Consider the following 27,173-nt stretch of genomic DNA (forward strand, 5'->3'; position numbering starts at 1 on the left):
TAAGCTACAATATCGTTTTTTAAAAGTGAATTTTAAATCAATCTTCTTTTTATAATGCTGCCTCTTAGAATAACTTTACAACACGGATACGCGCGCGAGTGTCAATTTATAATCAATCAGCAAAGAAAAAATACATGTGTGCATCTTAGATGTCTGAAGGCAGAATGTCCATTCCGACAGAGAATTCAGATGGAGACTAAATGCTGTTATTTTCTTGACCCCTACACGCGTAATGAAGTGTGTTTAAGTGAAGAGTCCGCTCTCTTCATTCACAAAGGTCACTTGGGTTAAATGAATGTCCTGTGACTGTTGACCGAGGTGTCTCTTGCCCTGCGGCTGTGAGTGTTTGGACATACCCCTGTTACAGCACTTACTGTGTTGATTTGAACCTGTAGAGCACTAAACGGGACTTTAACCAGACAATGAACCTTAAGTAACAGCAGAAGAGCGCATTTCTGGCTCAAGGGGGTTTTGTAGACTGGCATCATAAAATTGCAAACAGGATTAATGAGAATAACTAAAAATACCCGTTCTCTGATTATCATTCAATTTGACACCAGTCTCCATGTTACATTAGCCTACACAACTAATTGGTCTACTGATTACATCTTAATATTTAAGATTTGTGTGGTAGGCTACTGCTTGTAGAGATGTTTTGCTATCCTTAATGCTGTAGCTAATCGCATAGCATATGATATGTGGACACTAATGTTATCCTGTAGCCTAAGTTTTGCCAACGCTTAATTTTGGACATGTAACGTGCAAACTACAGTCTTGACATCAGCGACCCCTGGCGGTGAGTTTTCTCTTTATCAAGCGCGTATCAGGTGCTTTAAACAATTACGTTTCTGTACAAATAAATATAAATAGTTTCAAAGAATTATAAATGATTTCAAAGAATTTATAAAATTGTGTAAGTTTTATGTAGACAGTCCTATTCTCCATGTTTTTGAAGTCTAAAGGTATAGAATGAAAGTCTCAAGATACTCGATGCAGCGTTGAATTGCCACTAACTGGTTACCATTATTATCTATTTAAAATGCAGAGATAACTTGTCGCCCTGCTGTAGGCTACAGAAACAATTTTATTTTATCGTCTAGACGGAGAAAACGATATAAAACGATAGGCTACATTTTATTTAATACAATCTAATCTAATTTTACAAGTGCGTATTCTACAGCCATATAGATTATATGTAGTTAGCCTATATATCGCTGGGTTTAATTGTTACTATTTTTGTTCAAATTTTAACGTCAAATGATGTTTATTTAGACGTCGCTGCAGTCACTAATAATCACTCATTTGCTATCATGTAGGCAATTTGTTTGTAAAAAGTAGCTATTTAACTGTATTCAGTCTCTATCATAAATGAACAAAAGAAACCGAAACAAAGAGCCAAAGACAAATACAATCTACAGTTTCTCTTTGTTTTTGCCATTAAAGGTTGATTTTACACATTTGCAAACTGTTTCGTTGTCATTCATTTATACCTAGCCTTTACTCGTGCGTTATCATATTATTCTCCATGATGACAGATTTGCATGTGCTCATTTATGACCAAATCAAGAAAATCCAACTCTTAGGTGATTTTAGGTTTAAGATGATCGTTAATCATGCATTCGCTAAAGCATGCTAATGTAAGTGGATTAATTATCAATAGCCTAATAAAAAAATACATAGGCCTAAACAGCCTCATAATATATTTTTCAATTTACCAAAAACGTTTTATCCGTAATGACTCCTTTACGTTGCTCTTCTGATAAAACGGTTTTGATTCCCCAACATATCAGAATATAGAATAGTCTATAAGAAAGACTATAACAAGTAGCACTAAAATATCCTTAGACTTTTAAATCGAAATATGTTTCTACTGTTTCCGAACACTATTTTAAGGTCAGCTGTCTCACAGAAAAACGTCAAAGTGGGTGAAATACACAGATATCACATTCTCTAGCGGTCTAGGGCAGAAAATCTTGAAGTGTGGGGATATACCGCCACCTGGTGGTTATTTAAGCCATGCATCATTATATTGTGTTTTACACGTAAATAAATCTAAAGTACAAGCTTTTTCATTGATTTTGTTGGTGTTTAAGTGCTCTAGCTAAACTATTTAAGTAGCCTAGCCTATATGTGCAGAAATAAGTTGGTATAATCAACTCATTTATTTATTTCTGACTCACTAATAATATCAGGTAAATTACAAACAATTAAATAAAGACTTGTCCGCAAAGCCTTAAAACTGTGACCCGGCAAGACTCGAACCTGCAATCTTCTGATCCGAAGTCAGACGCCTTATCCATTAGGCCACGAGGCCTACGATAACACGTGATTGAACGTTAGCTAGAGGAGTAGGTTTGTACACCGCCAGAGGGCGCAAGGTCTATTCTTATCAGCATCGCTTCCAATCCACCGACCCCGGCAGGACTCGAACCTACAATCTTCTGATCCGAAGTCAGACGCCTTATCCATTAGGCCACGAGGCCTACGATAACACGTGATTGAACGTTAGCTAGAGGAGTAGGTTTGTACACCGCCAGAGGGCGCAAGGTCTATTCTTATCAGCATCGCTTCCAATCCACAGATGGCCCAGAAGAGGGCGCAAACAGACAAAAGATCACTTATTTTCGAAACAAAACGTTTTAATCATCAAGAGTCGCCCCGAGTCAAAATGTTCATGTTTACCCTGACAATTACACCACTACAAACTATTTTGCCTGTTAATGGTTAAAATCAAACGCGGTACTGTTACTAAAAATGAGCAAAATGCTGGCAGCTATTGCGCATTAGCCGCTGCATAGCACAAAAGCTAAAGATGATAGTTATTAGTTATTTTACACATCTCTGCTGACGGCATTGTGTTTTACGCCGTTCTTTAATACAGTGAAAATTCTTCAATGCGCATACGACTCCTGGCTGGCTCGGTTACCTTTTCAAAATTACACAAATACTATTAATCTTGCTTCTTAGTTATGCTCTTTTATTTATTTTTCGTTTTTGAATAAAACATGATCTGGTTAAAGATTTTTTTTTTTTATATATATATATTTATTTTCTGTCAAGGCATTTTTATTTCATTGTTTATGAAAGAAAAGCCCTTTTACATTCACTAAAAATGTGTCCAAGAGTGTCAGAAACCTGCAACAGTTGAATAAAAAAGAGCTTGAAATGTGACCAAATGAATCGAAAGTACATTCCAAGGATGACTGACAGTGAAGTAGTACAAATAAACAATTAACAATCAGTAATCTTTAGCAATAAAAAGGAGATATTCTGAAAACCGTGGATTACTGGTACAATATACTGAGGATTCTAACTGTACAAACTACACTGGATTTCTCCGAACTTCAATTATTGTTGAACTGGAATGAAGTGGTCCTGTGTTGAGGCTCAATCTCCTTAATTCTCTCCGTGGTCTTGTCCCGCTCCAGTGTGTGGAATTCATTCCGGGCTGAATTATCCTGTTATTTGGCAGTTCACAAGCTGCTCTCTGCCTGAGCTCCTCCATGCTGTACTGGTCCTCCGTGGGGAGTGAAGAGCGCCTCCATGTTGGTGGAAGAGGGGCATGTACCAGCTCTCGCATCTCTTCTCTTGACTTCTGAACTCTCTCTGTATCAAGTGTAGACTTGGCATCTTCAGCAAGTCTGCCCTGGACCCCGCTCGAAAGCCGACTGTCACAGTTTGGACCTGAGAAAAGGTGTAAAAAAACACTGAACAATCAAAAATAAAAAATGGAGCCCCTGGCACATTAAAAGCAAAAAGTCAGACAAAAATGTCACTCCAGCCCCACATGTTATTTTCTTTACTTTTAGATTTGCAGTCATGTTTTCAAATGCACTGCAAGTGGTCAGGACACAACCAATATTTTTTCCTTAAAACACTATCCATCAAACCATCCATGTCATGACTCATGTCCAAGGCATGATTGTATAACTAACCACAAGCATAAATGAGATCTTTGAACTCTGGTTCTAGATGGTCAGGGGATAATAGCTTAAATAGTCTGTTCCTCACATACTGACTTCAGAAGACTTGAATACGATGCACAAATGAACTCAAGTGAACTTTTTTCATCTTTGATGGTATAAATCCACTTCCATTAAGTGCAAAAAAAAGCTCAGACATGCTGCCTGAGAATTTTTTTGATTCACTTTTAAAGAAAATAATAGGTCCGAATAACAAAAGATAAAAACTGTACAAGAAGTAATGAAGAAAGCAGTTCACTTTATTTATTCTAGTCCTGTCAAATGATTAATCACGATTAATCGCATCCAAAATAAAAGTTTTTGTTTACATAATATATGTGTGTGTGTACTGTGTATGTTTATGTATATATAAATACACACACATGCATGTATATATTTAAGAAAAATATGTTATGTTTATACATTATATTTATTTATTTATAAAATAAATTATATGAATATAAATATAGACATGCAAATACATGTAAATATTTTCAAAATATATACTGCATGTGTGTGTATTTATATATACATAAACATACACAGTTCACAAACATATATTATACAAACAAAAACCTTTATTTTATATGTGATTAATCGTGATTAATCTTTTGACAGCACTAATTTATTCTTTACAAAAAAACATGAAAACTCTTTTAAAACTCTAAAAAGAATTTAATTTAGAAGCTGCCGTTTCTTCCATAGAAAAATAAAAAATGTTGGCTAAAACACTGAATATTAAAAAAAAAAAAAGTTATTGAGTGACAGCAGTTCTCACCTTTGCTTTGTTCTCCTGCATGATTTACAGGGCCACACATTTCCCTTAGTTTGATGTTCAGCTCCTGATTGGCTATTTTGCAGAAGTTGAGCTCTTTGCTGAGGCTGTGGATCAATCCCTCATACTGCCGCTGTCTACCAACCAAACCCTCATCCATTTGCTCTGGAAACAATGAATTGCCAATACGTTCACCTTACATGTTCACAATGATTTGTGAATTCATGGATGATATTGCCTCATTTTTAACATACTATAGCTGCTATAAAAAAACAGGGATACGTTCTAAAGTCTTGTTTTGCACTGAATTACATAACACTGGCTATGTTCTATAACCAAGGATAAATAATGATAAATAAAATCTAGCGAATGAGCTTAAAGGGATATTTCTCCCCAAATTAAAAATTGTAAATTAAATTAAAATGTCATTTACATTTACATTCAGACTTTGGTTAATCGACGAAACACAAATTAAGATATTTTTAATATAACCTGAGAGGTTTCTATCCCTTCCCTGAAAGTCCAGGTAACTAAAACTTAGAAGACCCAAAATGTCATAAAGGCGTAAACGAATCCATATGAATCGAGCAGTTTTAATCTCGTGACTTGTAAAGAGATACGATCAGTTTATATCAGGCTTTTATTTACATCTGGTATGTTTGCCAAATGTGATGTGCTCAATGTATGCGTCGATCATTGTTTAGATGTAAATAAGAGCCTAAATGAAATCTCTACATCAAATGAAGTGATTGTATCTCTTCAGTTGGATCAGGATTAAAACGTTCGATTCATTTTTTTGACACCTTTATAATAGCTTTTTTGGATCTTCTAAATTTTGGTTACCTGGATTTTCAAAAGGGACAGAAACTTTTAAGGTTTCCTTAAAACTATCTTAATTTGTGTTAAGTCTTATAGGTTTGGAACAACATGAGGGTGAGTAAATGATGAAAGTTTTCATTTTTGGGTGAACTATCCCTGAAAACTGCAGTAGTCTCAGGACTCAAACCTCGGCACTGCTGCAGCAGCAGCTGGATGTTTCTCTCGTGTTCCTTCTGCTGCTGGGTGAGTCTACGGTCTGCCTCGAGCTGCTGTCTTTCCAGAGCTGCTTCCAACCACCCAACCAAGTTCTGCTGTTCCTCGACTCTCAGCTCCAGCTCAGCTAGAGCCATCTGCAGCCTGCGCTCCTCCTCACGAAGAGACACGACCTTTACAAAACACACAAAGCGTCATAACAGTCACATTCTTAGCTGAAGCGGAAGGTCAAGTGAATAAACAAATATTTCAATTTACTTGTAAATCGCTTCTCACAATACATGCTGTTACAAAATCACACAATTACACAAGTCTTCGCCTTTCCCTAACGTGTTAAACAGCTAAACTTACTTCTATTAAATGGCAGCGTGAATATGGAAATAATGTGAGAAAACGTGTGTTGTTAAAAACCGTGTCTACATTTGCCAAAACAGAGTAAATGTGACCACACAGGCTAGAAGCTAACGTGTGGCTGTGATAAACACAGACGTGCAAGTGTTGTTATTGTTTAACAGGGATTCGGTGCTGCATTACGATGCTTTGCCAACTGATAATAGACCGCACGTCTTTGAATAAAACTCACCACCACGAACAAGTACACTAAAGTGTCACCCTATAACTTCAAAAATGAGATCATTTGAGGAAACTCAGATGGTGTCTGACCTTATCAAAGTATTTACAAAGCAGAGCTCTAGTTTCAGAGGCAGACAGGTAGGCGAGTTTGGCCATCAGGTTCATCTCCCATTGGGTGAGCATGCTGCCCGATGCCCGCAGCTGCCTCTGTCTCTGGGTGATCGCCTCGTTTTTGTACTCGATAGCAGCATCCAGAGCCTCGATGGCCTCGTCCAACTGGAACAGTGTTCGTTCTTCCTGATGTTTAACAGAGGACAGTTCAGCTTTAAAAAATTTAATTTGAACATCATGCAGTTTTAGAATACTAACATTCTAAGGCACAAATGTGGTTATGATATTCTAATTCCAGAATTTAAAATTTTAGAATTCTTACACTTTTAAAGCAGCATCTTAAACGGCAACTGTACATGATTTTTATGTTAAATCTGTCGATTCCAACTGCCTAAAGCAGGGCTGTCCAATCCTGCTCCTGGAGGGCCACTGTCCTGCAGAGTTTAGCTCTAACCCCAATTAAACACACCTGAACCAGCCAATCAATGTCTTACTAGGCATACTAAAAAGATCCAGGCAGGTGTGCTGAGGCAAGTTGGAGCTAAACTCTGTAAGACAGTGGCCCTCCAGGCAAGTTTGCAGACTGGTTTGGACTTCCAGCAACAACAATCGACGACTCCGAGTCTGCATACTGGAGCATAAATCTGGGCATATACAAGTCATATACTGTATTCCACCCTAAAGTTTAGCAAGGACATTCTAGATCTAGCATATTAAACATCAAACACTGATGAGGAGATATTGAGTTTGAAAATTGAGAAATATTAAATATGACAAATTTTTCATGTTTCTGAAGGTGAAAAGGTGTTTTTTTTTTTTTCAAAGTGTGCAAACATTTTATGAATATACTTTTTGGTAATATATATAATATATGTAATATATATAATTGAAATTGAATTGAAATATATAAAATGTTTTTGTGCACATGAATTAGGTTTTATGCATGTGAATTTGTCTACACTACGCATCATTTCTTTTGCATATAGTATTATTGAGAAAAATCTGCTTCCATAGCATTCTTGTATTTTACAGTTGCGAGACACAAAAAAGGAGTTTTGTGTGAACTAGTCCTCAGAATTCTAATGATGCAAAACAAATCTGGATAAGAATAAATTTTTTTTTTTAAATGCTTAGAAATCCCCAATTTCTACATTCTAATGAATTAAAACAATGTTAGCTGAGAAATTCTAACACTGTGCGCTCTTAAAAATAAAGGTTCCATAAGGGTGTTTTGGCAGTTATGCCATAGAAGAAAATTTTTTAGTTCCCAAAAGAACCTTTCAGTAAACAGTTCCTAAAAGAATTCATTTTGAAGAACATTTTAAACATCTAAAGAACCTTTTTCGACTATAAAGAACCTTATCTGAATTTGAAAGATTCCATGGATGTTCAAGGTTCTTAATAGAACCATTGATGCCAATAAAGAACCTTTATTTTTTAGAGTGTGTCTACACTGGACAATGAAAAAGACACTAAATAATGATTTTGTTTACACTGGATGTGGAGCAACATACTGCTGATGCCCTGTTCTATTTCTGACATACTCCAAATGCTTGTGCTGAATTTGTAATGGTCACTTTGTCATGTCCAGTGTACAGCGTCACAAGCTGTTGTTGCGTGTCTTGTAAAGACACGGTGCAGTTCTGAAAGTTAAGACTTTCACCTCAGGAGAGAGCAGGCTGCCCTGTCTCAGTTTGTCGTCCAGCTCTACCCTCTGTTTGAGAAGCAGCTCCTTCTCCTGCCGGAGGTTGGAGATCTCCTCTCTGATCTGCTGGGAGTCCTGAGCACTGCTACTACGCAGCAGACCGTTCCTCTCAGTCAGCTCCCGTTCCAGAGACTCGATTCGGCTCGACAAGGTCAACAGGTCTTTACTAAGAGCCTGCAGAGAAAACAGACCATACCACAACTTGTAAAGACTCATAATGGGGTGGATAATGGGACAAAGCAAAGCCACGATGTTTTTACAGACTTCACTAGAGCGAAGCTTTTTGGATTCCAGGCCACTGCGTTCCAAGAGCAAGGCCTCCTTTTTGGCTAAAATCTCTTCTCTCCTGGTCAGCTCTCCTTCCAGGTCTTCAAGTCCACGTCGTTGTTCCAGAACCTTCTCCATTTCCTCATCAAGCCAGCGTTTCTGCTCCTCTATCTTCTGCTCAACCACAGATCATTTGAATGCAATTATTTACATATTAAATATATGCTCAATAAGTTTTGAATTTATTCATCAAATGATTTTATCCAAAGTGCAAACTGAATTCAAGGTTTACATTTTAACTATATGTTAATTCCCTGGGAATCAAACCCACAAACATGACCTTGGAAAGAGCAAATGCATTGCTCCAAGATAAATAACATAAAGCACATACCAAGCTGAGAGGGAATTTGGGCAGCAAACTGAACTCTGAACATGTTGAAACAAGCTATTGAAACGTACCCTCAGCCACAAGGAAACAATAATAAAATTATTTCAAATGTCAGTCAAACTAATAAGTAAACAGTAAGTAAACACTGAGTAAACAGATCTAAAAATAATATTTTATTGCTGGATAATAGCTGTGGGAAGGGTATGATGAAAAGGAGCACAATTTCGTTTTTCTGTCTCAACCCACCTGCTGTTCCTCTAGTGATACGACCGAGCCGTTACTTCCACTTCTCCTCTGGCGCTGGAAGGCAGCGATTTCCTCCGTCTTAATCCTCAGAATTTTCTGCTGCTGTTCGTTCTTTATCTCCAGCTCCTTCGAGAAAGAGAAAGAGGCTGTTCGGAAAATGATTCTCTATTGAACGACAAGAATAACTGAGAGGCTGAGGTTTCGCTGTAGATTATTGTTCAGAATACAGAAACGCAGATGACTAATGCTGGCCCTTACAGAACAGAACACCGTTTCCTGAAAAAAAAAACTGTGTTAAATGTGTCATTTCTGCAACAGTAGCAGCACCATACAAAGAAAGACGTGATCTGAAGCAAACAAGACAGAAAAATAGCTACATTTTATATTTTACGAAGAAAATGTGCAAGCACATTTAATGTTTTATATTTTAATCACTACTGTTCAAAAAGCGCAATGTTTCTGAAAGAAGTCTCTTATGCTCACCAATGCTCTTTTTATTTGCTCAAAAATACAGTAAAATACAGTAAAACTATTTTAAACAACAGCTTTCTATTTCAATATTTTAAAATGTAATTTATTGTTGTGATGGCAAAGCTGATTATTTCAGTCATCAGTGACAACATTTCTTTTTATTATCAATGTTGAAAAAAGTTGTGCTGTTTAATATTTTTGAGACTTTTTTTCAGGATTCTTTGATACAAAAATTCTAATGAACAGCATTTATTTGAAACAGAAATCTTTTGTAACAGTATAAATGTATTCACTGTCATTTCTTGATCAATTTAATGCATCCTTGCTGGAAAAAAGTATAAATTTCTTTCTGACCCCAAACACTTGAACAGTAGTGTATCCAGTATTTATAATATCAAGAAAAACAGCAACCACAGCCTCTGTCTGGAAACAATCTGCAAATCCATATTTCTGCAAATCCACTGCTAGTGAAGCATAAATTACACATTTCACTTTTAATTCCATTCATACTCTTGATTTCTCTCAGGCTCCGTTTCCCACCTGTGCTGATAAAAGACTCGGCTCACCTTGACTCTGTGCTTTCCTTTTTGCATCTCACTCTCCAGCCGTCTCTTCTGCTGGCTCTCCTCTCGCAGGCGGCGCTGCAGAAGGTCCTGCTGCTGCTTCATGTTCTGCACGTTCCTCTCGAGTTCCTGCACGCGCCGCTCGCTCTGCGCAGACAGGGAGGCCAGCTGCACAGTGTCCCGCTGCTTCTGCTTCAACACCTGAAAGCATAGTACCTGTGAAGAGCTACATATATACTGCCAGGATCTAGTTTTGCATTGAACTTGTATTGCCACAATCTACAGAATAAGTATTATAAATTGAAATAGTTCATAAATATTTACTAAAAAAGGAACATTTCTTAATTCCTTCGATTTTGTTCTTCACAAACGATAACTAAACCTAAAAGTCGCTATTTTAATAAATATTTGCAAATTATGACAGAGTAAGGCCTGTTTCAAATGTCATTTAAGTCATTTTATTTGGTCAATTCATGCTGTGATATTCAAAATACTGAAATTTTGGTGTGGTGACAACCCAAAAACCATTCTAGAGAAACGCCACTCAAACGGGATTTCCATAATGATGCCTTTCGGCAAGCCAAAGCTGCCAGACACAGACCTGAACTTTGCTCTGCGCAGCTGCAATTTTCCTCCTGCACTCCTGAGCTTTGGAGCGGTCAGCAGCATCACGGCCGCCCTGAACCTCCAGGTCCTGCAGCTGCTTTTGTGCCTCTGTGAGCTCCACACGGGCCTGCTCCGCCTCGGCTTCCAGCTCAGAGATCTTATGACTGTACTGCCTGTTCATGGCCTGGGCGTCCTTACCTAGAGAGAAAGAGAGGACAGGATCATTTTAAGAGAACAGAAAGATTTGTAAACCACAGAAAAAACCCACTGATAATTATAAGCTCATAACTATGGGTCAGTAAGATTTTTTGGTTGCACTTTATTTTACAGACCGTGTACTTACATGTACTTACAGTGTACGTACCTAAGAAAGTTCTGGTAATAAAAGGTAACTACATGGGGTAGGTTCAGGGTTAGTACCTAGTTATTACCTAGTTATTGTAATTACATAGTAAATACATGAGGAACAGGACTGTAAAATAAAGTGCTACTGATTTTTTTTTAAAGAAAGGAATACTTTTATTCATAAAGAAAACAATACATTGATCAAAAGTGAGAGTAAAATACATTTAAAAAAATTATTTTAAATAAATGCTGTTCTTTTGAACTTTCTATTCATCAAAGAATCCTGAAAAATACTAAGCAGCACAACTGTTTTCAGCATTAATAATAAGAAGAAATGTTTCTTGAGCAGCAAATCGGCATATTAGAATGATTTCTGAAGTATCATGTGACACTAATTAACGTAATAAAAAGTGCACACAAAAATTTTCAAATATTTGAGTCAGTACTCTATACAACCTTTAGAACACACTTTTTTCTTTGTTTTGTTTTAACACTGCCTTTTATTTTAGTACTGGTACTCTGACCAGCAGGTTTTCTCAACAGCCTCACCTGTCTTGACCAGCTCTTTAATGAGTTCCTCCTTCATACGGATGGTGATGGAGAGCTCTCTGATCTTGTGCTGTGCCTGCAGAAGCCCTTTCTCTGAGCAGAACTCGCCTCCAAAACCTCTCACGCTCTCCCACACCGAGCTCTCGCCAATGCTGCTGTTAGCTGGAGAATCAATCAAAACAAATCAAAGCTAACTGACTGAATATTGGAAAGAAACTAATGTGGGCCGTCAAACACGGAGACTCTTGTCAAATGTTTTCAAGGACGTTTATCTCACATGTGCGTCTGGTGCATTGTAGACCCAGAGGATGGCCGAGTCCAAACGCCTGAGACAGGGTTGCCCTGGTCCCAGCACAAGACCCTTGGAGCAATGGAGCATCTTTCTTTGTCCAGGTTACATTGATGGATCTGCCAAGAATAATGGCAATGCTGAATCCGTTAGCTATTCATTCTCAATGAACATTCTCATTAGAACTAGATTAATATAATCATACATACTTCCGTTTATCTCTGGTGGTTTGAACATGGCCATCTTCATCTCGGTTCACTCCTTTCCCAGAGGTTTCATAGTGAGCGTTTTCTCGTCCGCTTTCCCACTGGGTCTGGTCTGAAAATGAGCCGTTGTCTACTGACGCACACATTTCAACCTAAAAACAGTTCACATAAAGGTGAAAAAATGCATTATAATTTGATCTGAGGTGTTTGGGCCTTGGGGTTGTTAGGGCACCCAATCGACTGTAAAATATCTGACACACACACATCATCTGTAACAATTTCACCAATAATAATGCTAGTGAACTATATTATTTGGCAGAAAAACGTTATGTAATTTATTAAATAAATTATTTTACAGCGGCTAGAGTCCTTACCAGGTCAAGAAAATATGATCATATTACCCCAATTTTACAGTCTCTGCACTGGCTACCTATTAAGTTCCGTATCAGTTACAAAATATTATTACTTGCCTATAAGGCCCTTAATGGGTTACTTATTATTATCAACGTTGAAAACATATTGTTGCTCCTCTCTGCCCCGCCTTTCAGGGGTTGGGCGATGTCTACCAAATTGTCATCGGATGATGTGAACAGTGAAACATTGTGATGGACGATGACATCGGGGGGGGGTGTGCCCGAAGCGTGAATCCGTATTTAGAAAGGCACGGAAAAACAAACGGAAAACAAATAACGATTGCTAACAGTTGACTGTTACATTACAGTACATAAAATTTCACTTACCACATAAACAGAATAAGGAGAGATGACTGAGGACGATGGCGAATGATTTGCAGAACCTGAGCACCACTGACAAACATATAATCTTGTAAAATGTGTGGTAAGTACTGCTGGTCCATAGTATAAACAGATTACGTGCAATCGCGAATCTCGAAAGTGAAAGTGAAACTAAAAAGCCTTGTGCATTCAAAAGCACAACATATTGTTGCTCCTCTCTGCCCCGCCTTTCAGAAACGTGTCGATTTTTACAAAGCTCATCGTTCTGAAAAGCGCGGTGTGCTCTGATTGGTCAGCTATCCAGTGCGTTGTGATTGGCCGTAGGGTTGGGCGATGTCTACCAAATTGTCATCGGATGATGTGAACAGTGAAACATTGTGATGGACGATGACATCGGGGGGGGGTGTGCCCGAAGCGTGAATCCGTATTTAGAAAGGCACGGAAAAACAAATGGAAAACAAATAACGATTGCTAACAGTTGACTGTTACATTACAGTACATAAAATTTCACTTACCACATAAACAGAATAAGGAGAGATGACTGAGGACGATGGCGAATGATTTGCAGAACCTGAGCACCACTGACAAACATATAATCTTGTAAAATGTGTGGTAAGTACTGCTGGCTCAACATCGTGATGTCTATCAGCCATTGGCGATGGACGATGGCATCGTCTATCGGCCCAACCCTAATTGGCCAGCAACAATACTACAGCGAGAATAAAAGTTACGCCTTCTTTCTTTGCAGAAACATTTGGGCGGTGTTATGCAAATCTTCCAACACAGTGATGTAGATATGTGGGGGTGTGATTAAATCAGGCATTTTAGGAAGACGTGGACGAGTCTTAACTTTTATAAAGAATATCTGGTAACACTTTCTATGAAGCCCGTATTTATAATACATTATAAGGGTATTCTTAAGGCATTATAATGAATGCATAATGCATAAAGCTATAACCACAAATAAGTAAATATTATAATATATTAAAACTATTCTTATGAATATTCATGAGATGATACAACGTATTATAAAGTTTTTTTATAATGCATTATGCATTCATTATAATGCCTTAAGAATACCCTTATAATGTATTATAAATACGGGCTTCATAGATAGTGTTACCGAATATCTCTTTGGGTTTGAGACTTTAGTCTTTTCGACTTCACATATCTTATATATGCACAAACAGCTTTTAACACTCCAAAGACAAATGAAAATTTAAAATTGCATCATATGACCCCTTTAATGTGTCCGTGCTGAATACAAGTCTTTAGACTTTAAAAAGTTCTTTAAAAAGCATTCTTTAAAAAGAATTATACTTAAAAAAAGTATAATTTCTTTAAAGAGACTTACTGATCCCAAATTTTTGAACAGTAGATGTACATACATAATCTTGACTAGGGTTGAACAGTGTAAACAAAACCAGAGAACCAGAGTCACTGTAAATGCTGGTTGTTGAGTGTTTCTGTTTTATCCCCCTTTTGAAACTGTAATCAATAAAAAAACTAATGTCACACCTACCTAGGTAAACGCAAAATTCGGCAAGGTGCTTCTTCACTGCTGTTTCAGCTGCTACTTTTTTCTGCACTGTCATCTGTCATTTTGGAGAATAGTGCAGTGGTCGAGAGTGTCAAGCATAAACATCTCTTGTGTGCAGTGAGCCGTCCCAAACAAGGCTTAACACACAGCCGCTCATGGCTTATTGCTTTAATAAATAACCCTGTCTCCAAACAATACATCAAATGCCAGCTTGTCATACAACAGGCTTGAAAAATAAGGTTTAGGGTGTATAATTGACTGCTAAGACAACACAACGTTACATTGGCAATTAGCTGAATTTGTTTGCATCTGAAAGTATGTGGGTGAAGTCAAAACACTGAATTACACAGCGTGTGTGGCAAGTGTTTGAAGATGTTTGTGTACTACTAACAGCTCAGCCCAGGTGGCGGCAGCTGTGGATTGTATCTTGAATTAAATTTGATGTGTGTTTGTGGTCGAGGATGCTGTGAGACAAATCAAAACATATCAATTACCTGTCTGGCGAAGCTTCTGCCCACATCACTGTCACAGGGAGGAGTGAGACGGCCGGCGGTGTCTGACGTCTGCAGTAGTGAGTTGATAGGAGCCGTGTGAGGTCTCTGTTTCAGGTGGAGCAGCCCCACTCCTCCAGGCTGGGCTATCAGACTGTGAAGCTCCGCTATTAGATCCTGCTGCTCCTGTAGCTTATCGCTCTAGGAATGAAAGAAAACGACATCCAGTTACAACCAGGTGAAAATACAAAAAATGTCCTCAGTGTTGTTTTAAGTCTTGTGTGCATTGCACCAGTGTTGTGCACCATTTAGAATTTGAAGGAGATTGATAGATAGATTTTATATTTGCTTAAATTAGTTTAAGATTTTCATCGAATATTTATTTTTTACAGCTTTATTTTAATTAACAAAAATTATTCTTAATGGTTTTAGTTAACAATTAGACAGACAGACAGACAGATAGATAGATAGATAGATAGTAGGGGTGTAACGATACACGTATTCGTATTGAACTGTTCGGTACGAGGCTTTCGGTTCGGTACGCATTACAAACCGAACGATTCGATTCCTTGGACTAATCCATTACAACAAGGCAGCCCAAACGATGTAACAAGCAACGTGCTGTCTGCCCAGCGATAACCTCCCCTTGCTGGGGTGTGTCGAAAGACGATGATCTTGTGTCGACGATAGCCAGAGATATTGTTTTTAGCCTATTTCAAGCACCGACTTCCAAAAACAACCTGTTTAACACAAAATATGTTTCTTCTTATTTTTTTCACTGTGATATTAGAAATATTAAGGGAATAAATGAAAACAGTTAGCTATATACCGTTATCAGCATATGTTGAAGTAGATTCGTCTCGTCGTCTCTGAGAGAATATCCGGCGTCAGATGCCGAAAGCTCCGTCATTACGTTTTTACTTTCACTTTCTGCATAGTGAATTGACTGCGATCAAGACGTTCACCGGCATAACTCACGTTGCTTATGTGTGATATCCATTGGCTCGCCTTGATGGTTTTAAACAGAAATATTTCCAACATTGCGACGTAACCAATTACCCCCATACCGAACCAAACCATGACACCACTGTGTCGTATCGAACCGAACCGTGAATTTTGTGAACCGACGGGATGTGCGGGTCTAGTCGACTAAACGGTACAGCTCCTACTAGTCGACACTGAAAACAATAGCCGATTACACGACAGAAAAAAGAAAAGAAAAACAAAAACATGATTACATGATGTTTTTACAGGGATCATTCAAATTACGATCATTTTAACATTGCATTTAAAACATTTTAAATAACAAGTTAAAATAAAACGTTTGAAAAATAATTATTTTTAAAAGTTTATCTGGGCGGAAACAACATTTTATAATAATAATAATAATAATAAATTATATTATTAGTGCTCAGATAATCAGTACAAGATGGTCTCTCTTAATTTATGTGTTTTTGCAAGAACATCTTCATTATATCATTCAGCGCTTCAAAAACAGAAAAATGTGTCTATTGGGCATGTTGAAGAACTGAACAATTGAGCTGCGCTCAGATCAATCATCTATTTATAAACCTGACTGCTTAGCTTTGTTGTCTGTTTTTATGGCTGTGGGTAAAATATTGTATGTAAAATATACAAAAACAGACAAACAGCTGAATGATGTGCAAATGAATGTGACAATGGATGGGCTCATAGGAGATGTTTTAAGACAACAAAGCAATTTCACAGCACCATCTTTTGTAAACATACAGGGTTCTCACACTTATTATTCCCATGCATTTTCATGACTTCACTATGATATTTCCAGTTTGTTTGCAATTACTGGATAATGATCATTTTCACTTAGAATGATTCTCTAGAAAATGAGACTTGCAAATCAATATGGAGAAAACCGGACATTACTGTAAGCAAGTTTGACTTCATTTGACCCTTTTCACATTTCCAGGGTTCTTATAAGCAGAATATGTGGGTACATTTCTATAGTGGTGAACAGGAGTTCACATTTGATCCAATATCAAAAAGAAAAAAAATCCACAAATGTGTTTCAACAACTTTCCAAAAGAGGAATAAAGACAGAGATTCCTTCGAGAAAATTTACCATCACTCCCTTAGGAACACTTTCACAAGTGTTTGGTCATTTAATTCCCAGGTTATAAAATATAATGTTATACACATACACTATTGTTGACAAAAGTTCAGTAAGATTTTGTTTTTCTGGGGATTTTTTTTTTTTAGTAAGGACACATTAAATTGATCAAAAGTGACAGCAAAGACATTTACATTGTTACAAAATATTTATTTAAAATAAATACTGTTCTTTTGAACTTTCTCATCATAAACTGAAGACTGGAGTAATGGCTGCTGATTTTTTAGCAAATAAATGCAGCCTTGGTGAGCATAAGAATCTTGCCAACCCCAAACTTTTCAAGAGCATTATACAGTATTGTTTTTCTAGATTTATGATGTTAATAACTTTGGAAACATTACTGTCTATGAAAACGATCCATCTTGGGAACCTAATTAAAGCAGAACCTAATTAGACACATTTCTTATTTACTATAGAAACTATAGTTTTTCCAAGACTTTTAAGAATGTATTCATGTGCAACTCTGAAATATAGCATAATTAAATTCATTCAAAAACACATCTAAAACCACAAAGAATTTGGTAGAGACTTGTTGTCACCTGTTGTTTGTATTGTTCCATGGCATCTTCCAGGGCAGCTAAGAAGTCAGTGTTTTCTTGCTCTAGTCGCTGTATCTGGCCTTGCAGCTGGGAAATGTAGTCCTCGCGGTCTCCGCTCCAATCCTCTTTCACATGGTCAGGATCCTTTGGCATAAATAAATCCCACGGCCGTGAGAATTACGCAGATAATCACATCATGACATCTGAGCATCTCTGAAATTAATGCTTGAGAAATAATGACCTGACAAGATACATTATTGCCTTTTTATGATGAATTGTTAAACATAAAATATTCATATTTGAAAATGGATGTGCCTGCAGCCAACCTGGTTGTTCAGTGCCACCCGTCCTCTTTTCAGCGCGGTGCTGTCCTCGGTAGAGCTGCTCTCGATGCCGCTGTCCAGCCCCGATGCGGAGGTCAAACCGCTGCGCTCCTCCTCTACGGCGCAAAGCCACTCTTTCACCCGCAGGAGCTGACCAGCATTCAGGGTTCCTTCACCCTGCAGCTCCGTCAAAAGCCTGTAGGCCGAGTCTGTGCAAGTCCTATAGTGGGCACTCTCTGCTTGCAGCTTCCTCACGTCCAATTCAAAGGGCCGAAGTCTCTTCTCGGGGTCGGAGCGAGCGATGATGCGGGTTTCAGAACGCTGGCGTTTCTCAAGAGCTCGTCTTAGTGCTTTGATCTGGAGTTCAAGGCCTTCGATGCGGTCTGGTTCCCCCTGGCAGTTGACTGTGGCCCGGTTCTGGATGTTACGAGCCCGCTTGGCGTAGTTGAGTGTGTTTAGGCTCTCATCAAAGTCTGACGAGGAAGGGCTTATGCAGGCAATCATGAGGGTTTTGGCGTTGCCTCCAAGAGAGTCCTTTAGGATCCTGACAACAAGATGCAACACAGATCGACACATCTTAAAAGCCTTTAAACTACATCAAGGCAATATTAAACATTCCCTCTTTTCAAAACGTGACTACAAAAACAGCACTGAGAGCATTTCAATCAGAGATGGAAAAGGTAAAATAGCATTTTCTCACAACAAACTAACAATACTGTTCAAAAGATTGTGGCCAGTAAGATTTGATTATGTTTTTGAAATAAGTATGTTATGCTTATCCAGGCTGAATTTATTTGATCAAAACTACAGTAAAAACAGAAATATTATTAGCATTTAAAATAACAGTTTTCTATTTTAACATATTTTAAAATGTAATTTACTTCTGTGATGGCAAAGCTGAATTTTCAGCATCATTACTCCAGTCTTCAGTGTCACATGATCCTACAGAAATCACTCTAATATGCTGCCTTGATACTCAAGAAATAGTTCCTATTAGTAACTATATTAAAATCAGTTTTGCTGCTTAATATTTTTGTGAAAACCATAATAAATTTTTTCAGGATTCTTTGATCCTTTTTAAAGGTAGTGTGCAATTACTCAGAACATCACGGTAATAAACATTTAAAAATATATTAAAATAGAGAAGAGTTATTTTAAATAAATATAATTTTTTTAAATAAATAAATGCAGCCTTGGTGAGCAAAAGATAATTCTTTCAAAAACAAACAAAAAAAATCTTACCAACCCAAAATGTTTGAAAAGTATGTCACAAACTAAATTTTAAAAATTTCTAAAGAAAAAAGTCAGTGGAACTTGGTTTTAGCATCTAAGGCTATTTTCTCTGTAAAAACAATGCAGAAAGATTATACAAAAATAAAAATATATAATTTAAATACAGAAAGACAAGATTTACTTTCTGTTGACACTTCACTAAAATCACTAAACTAAAATTATTTTTGCCTTTAAGAGTAAGCAATAGCAATAGTGGTTCTTGCTTTAGCAAACACTACTAGCCATTAAGGCTAGATCTTCTTGCAATTATACTGTAATCATCAGCATTTTTAAAAAATGAGTAAAATTACCTGGTGATTTTGGAATCCCTGTATGGGATATGGGTGCCTCTTCTTTTGGGGTCCCCAAGTGCTCCAATGACATTTCCAAGAGCCAGAAGACCACTGTTGATCTGAATGCTCTCTTTGAGCCGTTCACCAGTGTTGCCGGTTTTGAGGATGCGCTCTGATCCAGCCAAGTCCACAAAATGAAATTTGGAAGAGAGGATCTGCACAGTCCCGGCCGCTGCTCGAGAACCTCCACGCCTCTGTCCCATGAGCACTGTGAAGATGGTGTGAGAGCGACTGGAGTGGGGGTTCATCTGGGTGGCCCCAGTGTGACGGGCCGTCTTTCCTGACTCTAAGAGACTCAGCACTTCATCAAGTCCCTCCACTTCACATTCCTTCACACCGCAAAGCACTGTGGGTAAACACAAAAGATGTCTTTTCTTCACATACTACAGAAAGACTTTCTGAAAACTTCCTGATTAGTCAGCTTGTCTAGACAGGCAGTTTTGAAGAATAAAAAACTGAAATTAAAGAGAAAATAAAAGAGGAGAAGCATCAAAACTTAAAATGACTAAATAAACAGATGCTGTCAGGATTTTGTCAATTTATGAGCAGCTGACATGATTTTAACTTACCTGATGACATGACATGACTTACCTGCAGTGTGACATGCTGTAATTAGTCTAAAACCAATTTTAAACTATTCTTAATAAAAATGTCACAGGATTATACTGTTTAGAAAAAATTGCAATATAATATTTACAAATAATACATTTTAAACAAATATTCTTTAATTATTGCACATGGAGGTTTTTTTAAAGTCATTAATTGGCAACCCACAGAACAGATTTTGATAATTTTTTTAAAGAAATTAATACTTTTATGCAGCAAAGATGCATTACATTGATTAAAAGTGAAAGTAAATATAATGTTACAAAGTATTTATATTTTAAATAAATGCTGATTTTATATTCATCAAAGAATTCTGAAAAAAAAAAAAATCATAGTTTCCACAAAAATATGAAGCAACACAGTTGTTTTTAACACTGATAATTAGGGCTGCCCCCTAATAGTCGACTAACCGTTAGTTGACCAGAAGAGGCTTGGTAGACCAAAATTTTTTTAGTCGCAGAAAAAAAAAATTCCACAGGTGAAGTCACGCAGTCCGTGACAGACAGATCGTTAACGGCTGGTCTATGTGGTAATATAGTACATCAGGCAGGACATCCAAACGCTTGCCTATCATTCATCGACCTCAAATATGGCTTATCATCTGAAATATGTAAGTATTAGCAACTTTACATGGCCGCTCAATCTAATGTTAACCTAGAGAAATGTGCGCTCTTGTGTCTGTGTGGAGTGTGGAGCTGAACAGTAACTCACTGCAGGACAGATGGAGGCGCCGGTGCGCTCACTTGCTCTTAAAATACTCTGTCACTTTTGGTCATACAGATAAGAGTAATACATTTTTCAAATCGGTAAAGACTCTACGTTTATTTGTGTACACTCACAATAACAACAAAACATTGCGCTTTTGTAAAATAATGAAAGCAAACAGGATGCGCTTTCTACCGTCTCGGTCTCCGTGAACTTGAGCGCGAAACTCTGTGTATGTTTGCCTTACAGACATAAAAAATATATCTATAGAGAGCGAAATGTCTACTTTCAAATGAACCAATTCAAATGGAAAACAAATATTCTCAGATTATGTAATCCATATGAAACATGCATACAGGCGCGTCCACTACTGCGGAGATGAGTAAGTGTCGCCGACTTCATCTCTTAAACCGAAAACAAAAAAGCACTAGTTTATCAATTAATTATTAAAAGGCTAATGCAGCCTCCTTACTGTTTTTCCTTGACACAGTCATAATCATTAGCTTCTGCCGGTGCGCTGTGGCAAACTTTACGCATGTGCTTGATTGCTTATTAGGCTATGAAGGCAATTAAAGGCTCAGTGTTATGATTTAAATGGTTTATTAATAAACGTGCGATTAGTCGACTAATGCTTAAAATGAACGTCTACTAGTCAACCAGAAAAATCTCTAGTCGGCGACAGCCCTATTGATAATAAAAATAAATGTTTCTTGAGCACTAAATCAGCATATTAGAATGATTTCTGAAGGATCATGTGACACTGAAGACTGGAGTAATGATGCTGAAAATTCAGCTTTTATCACAGGAATTTTCACAGGATTTTAAAAAAGTATTAAAATAGAAAACAGTTATTTTAAATTATAATGATTTAAGATAACACTGTTTTGATGTATTTGATGACTCTTATAAAACATTGAAAAAAATCTTACCAAATGGTAGTTTATTTTGCACATTCCTACTTGTTTTATACCGGAGGAGAATTTTGCATCAGTTTTCTCTCACAAACTTACCTACGTTGCCCTTTTCATCCTCTCGAATATTTATGTCTTTACTGGCCGTCTCAACTTCCAAAAGGTCTCTGAAGACCTCTTTGTAAACCTCCATGTACGACACTCGGACAGAGAAGTCAATGAGGTCATTCTCGTCCAGCAGTTTGAAGATCTCAGCCACGGCTCTGGGAATGATGCCCTGCTCGTCATCCCTAAAAGCGGCTGCGGCCAAAAAACCAACAGCAGGTTAATGAATAACTCTATGAGGCAGAATGCTAAAACGCAAGATCTCAGATTGCAAGTGGAGCGGTGGCAAATGAACCGGGGGAGGTGTTGCTGGCAGCACGAATGTGCAAACTCGTGGAAGCATTTTAACAAGACACAGACAAAGCCTTTACTAGCCTTGTGAATCATGTCTGGTCTAGATGAAGCCCAATTAATAATATGCTGTAAGGAACTGAACTCAGGCATGCTTTTGATCTTTTTACTCAACACAGCAGCTGTCACAATACTCAATACACCTCCAATGAAAGAAAAACATTGCACTTCTATTATATATTGATGAATTTTAAAACACTGTAACATTGTTATTTAATGTGAAGCAATCCTGATTTGTATAAAGCTCTGCGGGTGGGCGATCTGATGATTTTCTAACGAATAGGCCTAGTAGAGATTGTGACCAAACGTGTACTATTTAGGCCTATGTCTGTATGTAAATATATCCACACATCTTTCAGTTTTAAAGGTATTAACATGAACAAATGAGAAAGTAAAGAGTGCAAAGTGGTTAAAGGACTTATTAAAAGTCCTAGCACTCTTTATTCTAATTCTATTCTTAAAAAAAAAAAACTTGTCCCTTTTAGACTTAGCACACTAATGTAGCACACTAATAGTGCGCTAATGAATAGCATACTATTCATTTACTGCTTGTTTTCTTTAAAAAAAAAAAAAAACTAACACTAGCTTGCTCTATTCTTTTTCTATTCTATCTGTATTCCAGTCTGGAGTTTAATTATATAATTAATATGCTTATTGCTACGTGTACTGCGTTAGGCTAACTGAGACTTGTTATAGCACTTGCATATCATTGCTCTTTTGTTGATTTTGATTGCTTCCATTGTCCTCATTTGTAAGTCGCTTTGGATAAAAGCGTCTGCTAAATGACTAAATGTAAATGTAAATTAAAATCAAATCGACAAGCGGCTTTCTGTGCGTGCCTAAACAGTCAAAAACACACAAAAATAAAATGCCTGCCTTGGTGAGTATTGACGTAAATACATTTGATTGGTAGAAATCTTAAAGTGACCGCAAATATTAAAGGGGTCATATGATGCGATTTCAATTTTTCCTTTCTCTTTGAAGTGATACAAGCTCTTGGTGCATAAAGAAGATCTGTAAAGTTGCAAAGACTAAAGTCTCAAATCCAAAGAGATATTCTTTATAAAAGTTAAGAGTCAAAACCACATAAACACATTTCATTACACCAAATACACAAAATAATGTTATTTTTAGCAACATCATATGACCCCTTTAAAAATGTATAATTGAATGAATCATTTATTCAAGAGAATCGTTCAAAAACGCTGATTCAACCAGTAGGTTTATGAGTCGTTGAATCATTGATTCAAACAACTTTTTCATCATTTTAATATTAAATTGGTGTATTAAATATATTATATTTTAAATACATATTACACTACCAGTCAAAAGTTTTTGAACCGTAAGATTTTTAATGTTTTTTTTTAAAGAAGTCTCTTCTGCTCACCAAGCCTGCATTTATTTGATCCAAAGTACAGCAAAAACAGTAAAATTTTGAAATATTTTTGCTATTTAAAATAACTTTCTATTTGAATATATTTTTAAAATGTAATTTATTCCTGTGATTTCAAAGCAACATTTATCTGAAATAGAAATCTTTTGTAACATTATAAATGTCTTTATCATCACTTTTGATAAATCGAAAGGATTCTTGCTAAATTAAAGTATTAAATGATATAATCCACCCCCCCCTCAAAAAAAATACTGACTCCAAGCTTTTGAATGGTAGAGTGTATAATGTTACAAAGTGTTTTATTTCAGATGAATGCTGATCTTTCTATTCATCAAAGAATCCTGAAAAAATGTACTCAAGTGTTTTAAATATTGATAATAATAATAATAATAATAATAAAATGTTTCTTGAACAGAAGGTCAGCATATTAGAATGAGTTCTGAAGGATCATGTGACTCTGAAGACTGGAGTAATCATGATGAAAATTCAGCTTTGATCACAGGAATAAATTACATTTTTAAATATATTCAAATAGAAAGCAGTTATTTTAAATAGTAAAAATATTTCACAGTATTACTGCTTTTGCTGTATTTTGTATCAAATAAATGCAGGCTTGGTGAGCAGAAGAGAATTCTTTAAAAAACATTACAAATCTTACTGTTCAAAATCTTTTGACTGGTAGTGTATATTAAAATGTTTAATGATTCATTCAAATTAATTAAACACTTTTAAATAGACTGCAGCAATAATATTTTGCCACACATTGTTTTGTTTAGTTCAGAATCGTGGGAGAATCGTGATCTCTATTTGAGACAAAAAAAATCGTGATTCTCAATTTATCCAGAATCGTGCAGCTCTATAAGCTACTGTTAGACAGACTTACCTGAAAAAACATTAAACCACTGTTTATTTAATTTGTCATTTGTTTAATTGTTATTGACTATTTGTCTTGTCCTGAATAAGTTTGAGAACTTTTTATTTATATTAGTTGTAGGGCCTGATTTTTACAGCACAGTAACTTGAAAAAGAATCGTGATAAGATTGTGGTCCTTCCTAAAAAAATAAATAGTAATATGATATTTTTGCCATATCGCACACACCTATAAAGTGCTATATAAATAAATGGTTTGACTTATGTATAAAAGACTTACAAATGTTGGCTTCTCCAATGGTGTAGGTTTTGCCCGAGCCTGTCTGCCCATAGGCGAAAACCGTGGCATTGAAACCATGAAAGAAGGCCTCGATGAGGGGTTGAACACACTCTGTGTACACATCCTCCTGCGTGGAGTTATCCTCAAACACAAAGTCACAGTGGAAGTGGCGGTCATGGCCCAGGGTGACCCTCTTCTCCTCTGGGTCTGCAGTGATGCAGCGCTCATGGTTGTGCAAAATCTCTTTGGGAAGCAGCGGACGCACCCGGACTGCCACCTGTACAGCCGTTTCCTCCACCTTACTTTGGCCGACTCCTTTGGAAGACATTGCTGAGCTGATTAGCGGTCCTTCATTACTTTTGTGGGGCTGTGATACCGCTTCCTATGGTCACTGAATGAAATACAAAGCAGTTATAGATAGATAGAGTATAGGGCAAATCATCTCTGACACATTCTAAGTCTACAAAAATATGTCCCAATGTACCATGCTAATATATGGAATTTTCTGCATTGATTTTTGACAATACAGTATTTTGAATTATGCATTAAATTGTGTTGTGTTTTAGGATTAAAGGAAATGTCCATAAACTTAAAGGAAAATATACTGGTAGTTTTCTGCCAGGACATTTTCAGTTTTTGTAAGGATTTTATTCTTACAGTGCAGAGACCTATCAAACAACCTCTAGGTCAATAACAAATTAATAAGAATAATGAATATAAAACGAAAAAGTCACTTTACAAAGGGAGAGTAAAAACAGAAAACATACAAATAGGAATCATAAGCAACACTTCTATTCTACTACAAATATAAAAATAATAACTGATAAATAACTGCAAATTGTAGTTGTTAATATTACAATATGTCATCTGTTCAGTTAACAAAAAGCAAACAAAAGAAACCAAGGTAAACACTAGGGCTGTGCAATATATCAAAATTATCGAAATATCGCAAATGTACATATCGCAATATGCATATCGCTACAGCTTGCAATATTTGGGGCCATGAACAAAAGACAAAGAGAAAATCACTCACTGCTCTTACCTAAATAACTTTTGTAGCTCACCACAATATATAAAAACAAAAATGTATTTTTAAAGATATTATAAAACAATAAGTACACAAAAAATTACTTTCAAAAACAAAAAATAAAATGGGAAATGGATCTTATGAAAAACTAAAACCAACTGAATATTAAACAGATGATTGAATATTAAACAAAATATTTCTAGCAGTGTATGCTAATATTTATTATACTATTAAACTATTTTTTAATTATTCTTAAATTACAATACGTGCAGTTTTTGTTAAAGCCCATTGACTGAGATCAAGCTTTAAAAGTACATTACAGCAGGACTAGTGAACTGGTGAAAGGTTACGATATTTATATTGTATATTCTTCCCGTTATACACTCACATTTATGTGAAAATATGTTACATATGCCAGCTGCTCTTCTTTGTTAAGCATGTAGTTGACACAAAACCTTAAATGGACATGGTTTAACTGATGGTATGGTATTTGAGTATGTCTAATTGTTTTTTGATTAATGCTGTTGAATGATTTTGTAACAGTGCATCTTTTGTAACTGATTGATTTTGTCACATTATAACTGCGGTCGACGTTGTGCCGAAAACAAACTATGAAAAACAACTATGCAGACGATCACACAAACTATGAGAAAACAAAAACAACTATGATCTAAAAATCACAAACTATGACACAACAATCACAAACTCCGAGGCAATAAACAACTAACGTTATAAGACAATTAAACCAATATGATACAGCAATAACAAACTACGTACGAGACAATAAACTATAAACCAACAACTTATAATTCTCGCAGCCCCCAAAAAGGGCTAGGTAAATTTAAATCTGATCGAAGCAAAACATGCACGAATAAAAAAAGCTAAGCATTTCCAAAACACTTTTGCAGCGCAACAAATGACAACAATGACGAGACGCAGCAAGCCTCAGTTCATAACTGCAGAGGAATGTGTTGAACTCTTTCCTAAAGTCAGATTAGCCGAGCCGCTACAACGGTTAGCCGCTAGCAAGCTCATTAAAAGTTTAAATCTCTCAAACACTCATGACACACAATAGACACAAAGCTCAGAAAACCCCGCACGCGTGGATTTGCCTAACAACACTCAGCACGCGCGCACTCAAACTGCTTCTGTCATGTGAAGTTTTGAGTGGTTTTTCATAACTTTCAAACTTACTGTTGTTTCCGAGTCCATCAACCCGAGTCCGCACTAGGGCACATCCCACTGCCATTCCCATTCCCATTCCCATTCCCAGAGCACATTCCCTGGATCCAGACCAGACCACGACGAGCGCAGAGGATGCAGTGATGTCATTCAGTCGGCTTCCCAAATGCCTGAGTAAAATCTGACCTGTAGCGTGTTTGTGTTTGTTTTTTAACATTTGGACTTAACTAAAGATAAATTATATTTATTATGTTAA

General features: G+C 36.7%; 1 protein-coding gene and 2 non-coding genes across 3 annotated transcripts; all 3 read right to left on the reverse strand.

The window, feature by feature from the left end:
* Positions 1-2,242: 2,242 nt before the first annotated feature.
* On the reverse strand, positions 2,243-2,314 carry trnar-ucg (transfer RNA arginine (anticodon UCG)). The gene has a single exon. It is a non-coding gene; the product is annotated as a tRNA-Arg (tRNA).
* A 96-nt stretch (positions 2,315-2,410) lies between these two features.
* On the reverse strand, positions 2,411-2,483 carry trnar-ucg (transfer RNA arginine (anticodon UCG)). The gene has a single exon. It is a non-coding gene; the product is annotated as a tRNA-Arg (tRNA).
* A 565-nt stretch (positions 2,484-3,048) lies between these two features.
* Positions 3,049-27,061, reverse strand: LOC107749689 (kinesin-like protein kif7). The gene is made up of 19 exons (XM_016564838.1): positions 26,930-27,061; positions 24,709-25,099; positions 21,808-22,008; positions 19,445-19,832; positions 17,865-18,405; positions 17,539-17,682; positions 14,857-15,054; positions 12,092-12,240; positions 11,871-12,001; positions 11,594-11,755; positions 10,695-10,897; positions 10,097-10,294; positions 9,060-9,185; positions 8,423-8,599; positions 8,117-8,332; positions 6,433-6,639; positions 5,744-5,942; positions 4,741-4,902; positions 3,049-3,684 (listed from the first exon to the last, which is right to left on the reverse strand). Exons 2-19 carry the CDS (start codon positions 25,034-25,036, stop codon positions 3,323-3,325), a joined length of 4,092 nt encoding a protein of 1,363 aa, XP_016420324.1. The 5' UTR covers positions 25,037-25,099; positions 26,930-27,061; the 3' UTR covers positions 3,049-3,322.
* Between the last annotated feature and the right edge of the window lie 112 nt (positions 27,062-27,173).

The sequence above is a fragment of the Sinocyclocheilus rhinocerous genome, unplaced genomic scaffold (genome assembly GCF_001515625.1).
Source record: "Sinocyclocheilus rhinocerous isolate Xijiao unplaced genomic scaffold, SAMN03320098_v1.1 scaffold1263, whole genome shotgun sequence".
Taxonomy (NCBI): domain Eukaryota; kingdom Metazoa; phylum Chordata; class Actinopteri; order Cypriniformes; family Cyprinidae; genus Sinocyclocheilus; species Sinocyclocheilus rhinocerous.